General features: G+C 52.5%; 2 protein-coding genes across 2 annotated transcripts; both read right to left on the minus strand.

Annotated features, from left to right (window-relative positions):
- Positions 1-3464: 3464 nt before the first annotated feature.
- On the minus strand, positions 3465-4628 carry H257_17220 (hypothetical protein; the record flags this gene model as incomplete). Its single annotated transcript, XM_009845923.1, has 1 exon — positions 3465-4628. The coding sequence occupies one exon, from the start codon at positions 4626-4628 to the stop codon at positions 3465-3467; it is 1164 nt and encodes a 387-aa protein (XP_009844225.1).
- Positions 4629-4657: 29 nt separating this feature from the next.
- H257_17221 (hypothetical protein) lies at positions 4658-5166 on the minus strand (the record flags this gene model as incomplete). The annotated part of the gene is made up of 2 exons (XM_009845924.1): positions 4658-5072; positions 5132-5166. 2 exons carry the CDS (start codon positions 5164-5166, stop codon positions 4658-4660), a joined length of 450 nt encoding a protein of 149 aa, XP_009844226.1.
- Positions 5167-7366: the final 2200 nt, after the last annotated feature.

Here is a 7366-nt window from a genome sequence, read left to right on the forward strand (position 1 = left end):
AAGTTTTCTGTTTCCTCTTAATATCCAATGAGATCCCATCACGCTTTTTCCTGGAATACGATTAGCTAAAATACCAACAACTGACCTGCAAATTTGAAATGGCTCAGATATTGGAGATTCGGTATGAATATCCGGACCCCGTTCAATCGAATCGAGCACCAATTTCTCCCATTGGTCAATCCGAAATTTCTTGTCGCTGATTGGCTACAATCATTTTCAAAATCGAGTTTCTACTGGAAAGGGTGAAGTGGATAATGGCCAATCAGATGTCTCTGCTCTATTTGTCCTCGATTGGACGAACCATGCAAAATTGGGAAATTTGAAGAAAATCGACAATATTGCTTCAACACTACCCAACTCATGATAACAGGCCGAAGCAAATCCCTCCGACCGCACTATTTGAACTACCGAAGGCCCCCGGAATAAGGAACCCACCATAAATCTAAGCACAAGGTTTCGTGCAAAACCAATGATATGCGGGAAATACACCATAGTAATGCGTTGTACGCACATACTAAGAGCCTGTTCGGGGGGAAACCGAGACGAAACAACCAGAAAGGAACATAATGTGATTGGTGGATCGAGACGGAAATCAACTGAGACGCAACCAGAAAGGAACATAGTGTGATTGGTGGACCGAGACGGAAATCAACTGAGACGCAACCAGAATCCGGATGCGCCTTGGTTGATTTCCGTCTCGGTTCGACAAAATCATACCGAGACTCCCCGTCGTGGTTTGTGGGCAACAAATACGCAACCGGGTTCCGGATGAAATTCTACTGCTTGCGCGAACAAGTCGAGAGGTCAGCTCAGCCGCCGCTGTGCCACCGACGCATAAAATGAAGCCAATGACGGTATGTATGATGTATCATCTGAATTGGAAGGTGGTATCACTGACTCACCATTTTCGAATGTATCATCAGAAATAGGCGATGGAGCCATCCCATCTTCTATCGAGACGCAGTCGCCGGCTCACCCAGGTATCCACTGCACCAGCTGACGAAATCCCTTGGTTGTGATGTGTTTGAAAAAACGGGTTCGTTTCACCGAGCACAAATTTGCCGTCGGAAAAACTTCCATCTCGTTTTCGTGCGGCCGGAGGTTGACATGCTGGGAAACCGCGCGAAGCTCGATATTATTTACCACTCTAAATTGATGATCAACATTCCAATGATTCGAATGACTGAACTTGAGTTGGGTATCGATTGTTGGGTACAGCCTCCTCGTTGAATCAACTTATTTTTTTAACAAAATCAAGCCAATCGGACGTTTTCTTTCGGCACTTTAAGCACATAATATTTAAAACCAAATACCTTGTGGCGGGTTTATTTCCGGCTGGGGGTAGTATTACACTATTGAATCGCGCTACAAATTCGTCACCGACATATCTCCTTCCACATTTTAGTTAAGCACTCTGCGTAGCCTCAAATTTCACGCCTCAATCGAGACAGAGAGTGAGCGCAATTGTAGGAAATATCGATTTCTTTTCTTCTCATGTACAACCTATAAAATAATCCGAAAATACTATCGTATTCGCACTGCGATTGGCAGTATTTTGAGCGTATTTTGACGAATTTTGTTCATTTTTGTGAAAAATGGACCACATAGTTAGCACTGACTCTTTTTCTGATACGGAGGGAATAGTGTTTTAGCCTTCAGTCGAATTTCGTTGCTAGAGGGGGGATGGTGTGAGCCACCACAGTGTTACCACAACCACTCGAGTGTTGACTACAGCCCGTCCGCTTTGGCTGTGGGCTGAAGAGTCCCAACTGGACTGCACATGTGAAGTTGAAGATGCCATGGTTGCGAATGTAGCTGAGGTTCAGCCGTGGTTGGATGCTCTGTGCTGTTGGTATGTCAAACCAAACGCATCAGCGAGAGAGTCGCCCCTGCTTTCTTGGCTTCGCCATTGCAGGCAGAGCGAGTGGCTGTTGTTTTGGAAGGCCTAAATTGAGAGACAACACGTGCTACGTTTGGAGGTGGGCCAATTGATGGAGCGTGGAGACAGCCGGGGTTGAAGTACCAATCTGGACCCGCGAAGGAGTCTTGAGCGCGGGAGGGAATGCACAGTAGTCCCCCAGAATAGAGAACCTTTGATTCGGATACGTTTTAAGAGGTATCACTACAGCTCAGGTAAAAAACTCAAAGGTATTTTAGATGGATTTCGTGCTTCTGATTTGTCAATGAATAACCTATGTTTTGTCAATGTGCTCGGATTGAAAAATGGACATTGGTGGAAAAAAGTCGGACAGGATATACAGGAACCAAGTTTGTTTAGACGATATAGAGTATAAAATAAATGTCTCTTTTGCCCACACTGCCAGTTCAGAATACTTTGCACTCGGCTGCTGTAAATGCTTAACGTACAAGGCATATCTGTCTTCCAACATCATACGAGGCGTCATCTTGAATTGACAGTGAGCTTATTAAGCATCATGCATGCATTTGAATATTTGAAAGAACTTCGACATGTTATAATATTCGATTCAACAATGACCATGACAGATGAACAACATAATGAAATTTTGCCTGCAACCCGCCAGCTAGCAACGACAGTACAATACAGTACCTTAGAGCCTTGTACTACTGGAGGTGTGGAGCATCCGTCAGGGGGATCCTCCCTCTGGCGGATGCTCCACCTGGCTGTGGTAGTAGTGGTTGGTCTCTTGCTCTGGTGGTCGTAGGATGAGCAGTAGTGATTGCTGTGTCGTGGGTGTGGCTGTGGTAGTAGTGGTTGGTTAGTACTCCACACCACCAGTAGTACTAGGCTCTAAGGTACTGTACTATATTGTCGTTGCTAGCTGGCTGTACAAGATCAAGTTGCGGGACTTGACCAAGAATCAAGGCAATATCTTGTGTGAGTGGAAGTTCGCGGTGCAGGAGCTCCAGAACGTTTATAACAGCACGATTGGCACTGGTTTGGGTCGTCCCTACACCTCGGCCACAGCTATAGCTGCATTGCATTTGGCATATAATGGCCAATTTGCCATCATCCTGGTTTCACTGAACTTGGACGTCAGCTTCGTATGTCCCAAATGAAGATGGTCACATTTGCACGGCTGGCTAGAAAACGTAGACATAATCCGGGTTTTTATGGCATTCCCGCATATACACCCTACTTAATGGATTGTACAGCACCCATATTTATTGGGCGTTACAGTATTTCTCAAAATTGTGGATGTAGGAGCACAATGAAGTCGGAATTGACAGACTGTGACCCCAAATGATGCAGCAAAAAGTAAAGGCAGGATAATAAGGTCGAATTTAAGCCAATCAGAATTGAGCCGGATGAGATGTCCGACTTTATTCGATCACAACACATCATTTTCGAACTCAGGAGAGGTACCCTGGCAACCTCAAGTAGACAAAGCACACACCATCAAGCATGTTCATTCATTTTAAAGGTTAAGCACACTATCAATCAACTAATAACCCTCATCGTCAGGAATACCTGTATGGCGCCATCAATTTACAATAGTGTCGTGCGTCACAGATTGCCAAGCTTCCTTGGCCCACTGCAACGCTTCCAACAGACTAACTTTGGTATGAGCATCGACGCCTCGAAAATCGCCTCCCACTCCGTTTCGCGAATGTCCTCGATGGGACGATCGAATTGGAATCGCGCGTCGTTGGCGAGCCTCCGCCGTCATGCAGGAGCTCATCCATACCGTCCCGATGCCCACACCGCTGCTCACGCTAATCGCGTCTTGGCCGCGGGCGTACACGATGAAGCGCTTGGTGAACTTCTGTTGGTCGCGCTCCTTGAAGCCATACTTGCCATAGACAGGTGGCTTCTTGGGCGTGTACCCGCTGATGAGCGGCGCCGCCGTCGACTGTGGCAACGGGCTCATCGAGATCGAATGTCGCACTGGGGCCGACATCGGACGGCTGCCCATCGTGTAGAACGTCGACGCATCTTCGAAACTCCCTGGCGGGAGCTCAAAGCTGGTGCGATGCCACGCCGAGTCAAAGTACGGAGGCAGGCTGCTACTGCGAGCACCTGGAGGGGCCTCACCCACTCCCGAAGTTATCGGCGATCCAGGCAACTGTGTGTTCTCGGCCGGTCCCTCAGTCGGGATGTTGACCCCGGCGTCGCCCTCCGCCGAGGCGTCGACACCGGCTGCGCGCAGCTGCGTGTTGTACCGTGCACGCTCCTCTTGGTGCATGGCTGCAAGACGCTGGTCCATCGTAGTCTGCGCCTCGTGCTGCTGCTGCTGCAACTGCTGCCAATTGAGGTTGGCATTGTTGAAGGCACGCTGCTGCTCCATGTCGAGGTGCGCCTTGTACCCGGATGCCTCGCGCTCCAAGTTCGCCCTGAACTGCGCAGTGTGAGCCGTCGCATCTTGTTCGACCGCAAACTTGTACTGCGTAGTGTGAGCCGTCGCATCTTGTTCGACCGCAAACTTGTACTGCGTAGCTGCTTGGTGCATCTGGCGCTGCTCCCACTCGAAGTGGGCCTGACGCCGGTCTGCCTCGATGCGCTCGCGCTGATGTAGGGCATGCTCGCGCGCGCGTACATGACCGGCCCACCCTTGGTCCTGCGATTGCACAGGCGCCGCGTAGACGTGATGATGGAACGACGTATGCGGTGACGGTGCGACACGTTGTCCACCGTGAATTATACCCATCAACGACTGTCGGCCGTGGTAGGCAGCACTTAACCCGGTTGTCGGGTCGTTGTCGTCGGCACTCCATGGTAGTTGGGCGCGACGATGGACATAACCATCGTCGAGCCATTACCCACCCGCGACGACTGTCGCGCTTGTGGGCGGTAGGACTGCGCTGGGAGACCACCATAAGCCGCGCCTGGTGGGCATCCTTGTTGTTGCCCGCACGTCTCCGGGATCCGTGGTAATGCCTGCACACGCGGGAGGCTCGCCATCGGTTCCCCAAGCGAGGCGAGCTTCTTGTTCCGCGCAGTGGCCAAGTACTTGGCCTTCTTGGTGAGCCAAGTCTCCCACGCGGACTGTGCAATCCCCTCAATGGCAAATGGCACTGGCGGAAAGAGGGGAGTTCTCGTACGCACGCAGAAGCTTGATTCTGTCCCCGAGGCTGTAGCCTTTTTGGACGCGCTGGCGTGGGATGGGTGCTTGCATTTCAAATTTTGAATTATTGGAGTTACGTTACGAACCAATAGGCGATCGTCATGCAATAGGCGATCGTCATGCAGCTTGGTCATAATTTTGAATTTTCGCCGCGACAAACTTGGAAGGATCAGATGAATAAAAATATGGGGGTACCACGTTTGCGAGTTAATACCGAGTTCACTTTACTGTACATCCCTCCCGCGCTCAAGACTCCTTCGCGGGTCCAGATTGGTACTTCAACCCCGGCCGTCTCCACGCTCCATCAATTGGCCCACCTCCAAACGTAGCACGTGTTGCCTCTCAATTTAGGCCTTCCAAAACAACAGCCACTCGCTCTGCCTGCAATGGTGAAGCCAAGAAAGCAGGGGCGACTCCCTCCCTGATGCGTTTGGTTTGACATACCAACAGCACAGAGCATCCAACCACGGCTGAACCTCAGCTACATTCGCAACCATGGATTCCCAAATATACCTGGTAACCCACAAGTGGGTCGCGGCGCCCTGAGAAACAACTCACACATCCCACCGACACGACCATGGGCCCTCCCCCGCCGGACCCAGGACGGCCACCACCCCTAGCTACGTCCGTGACAACGACAACCCCCATGGTTACAGTACTCGTTACCCGGAACGGGATACCCACGCCCACCCTCGTGCCAGCTACCGGCACAATACGCGCTCCGCTCCCTTCATCCTCCTCCGACCCGGATTCGGACCCCGACACGAACCAGCCCCCTGCCGCCACACCACTAACCCCACGCCAGCTACGTTCCAAATTAGCTGCAGACAAATTCCTGGCCCGACAGGATCTCATCCGGGCAACTCGCGCCGCCACGCGGCCTCTCACACGCCAACACCACCCATCCAGGCTGAGCAACACTCACGCCAACCACATGGCAACTCCAACCCAATACCTCTCTGAGGATGATAAACCCATCCGTCCCCGACCTGCTCGCAAGCCATCCCCGCCCACTACCCCACCTCAGGCCCAGCCCTCCAAGTCCGCCCATGGCCCGCCCCATACACTACCAAGCCAACCATACCTACCTCCACCAAGACCATACGCAGCTCCTCCACACAAAGCTCGCTCCCCGCGGCATGGCGACGTACACAGAAACCCGATAACACAACAGGACCCATGGACCCGCGCGAGAAACTCTCCATCCCCTACCACCACAGCCACTCCTTGCCATTGCACCCAATACTGCACTTGCCACCCATGCTCCCTGTCATCATCCCACTACTCCAGCACACCCCCTTCCTACCCAGGCCACCACTATACCGACCAGCAGTCCCACACCATCCCCTACCACTGCCTCTCCACCTCCTCCGACTACTGCCAGGTTGCTAACAACCAACCGCACCGCAGTCCCCACAACACCCACACGCACCACCCTATGGCCCACGAGTTTTGGCGCCACCTCATCTGTCCCATGTCTCACCATGGTTTCGCGCCACCCCGGGGCACACAATCGCACAAACGTCCCACTCCCAGCAGACCCATCACCTCACCCATCACCAGGACCATCTGGCACCGTTCAGTAAAAAATTCCGCCGGACCGATCCTTGAGCCGTCTCCACCATGGGTACACTGCACAACCAAGCACATCTCCTATGCATCCACGCCCGGACACGCCTCCCTCTAGCCCACCACCATCCCCGGACACCCGGACATTACCACACCCACAACCCACCGGACCAACGGCAACCTCGGTACAAGATTCGGACCCGCATCCCACCCCACTGGGACAGGCCTCTGCCCAGCCAATGGAAACCATAGGACAGGCCACGTACCGGGCCACCTCATCCACCAGTTCAGTTACCCACCCCTCTACCAAACGCCCACACTCCGAAGTCGATCCAGACCTGAACCTCGCTCACCCCTCCTTCACGATACCACCATCCAAACGCCACCAAGCTATGCTCTACCCGCCTACCTCGTCCTACCAGACAGGTCCACCCGACCCTACACAGCACTCGCAGGACTCCACCGACCTACCCTCACACGAGGAAGACCTTGACGAATATGATGCCAACATTGCCCTCCAATTCCCAGGTCTACGCGACCTCTGCGATGAAGGACAACCGATCCTATACCGCACAATGACCATGTACTGGGAACGCGAGGCACACCTCTTCCAAGGGTTTACTCCCGCGGAGATTACGGATATCGAGCAACACTTCTCCGAGACCATGGTTAGGATCCAGTTCTCTATCAATCCGTCGCTCCAGCAGCCTGACAACCCACTCAGCATCGTCAACTTCAGGAAATAAATCGAG

Source organism: Aphanomyces astaci (assembly GCF_000520075.1).
Source record: "Aphanomyces astaci strain APO3 unplaced genomic scaffold supercont1.101, whole genome shotgun sequence".
Taxonomy (NCBI): Eukaryota; Oomycota; class Saprolegniomycetes; order Saprolegniales; family Verrucalvaceae; genus Aphanomyces; species Aphanomyces astaci.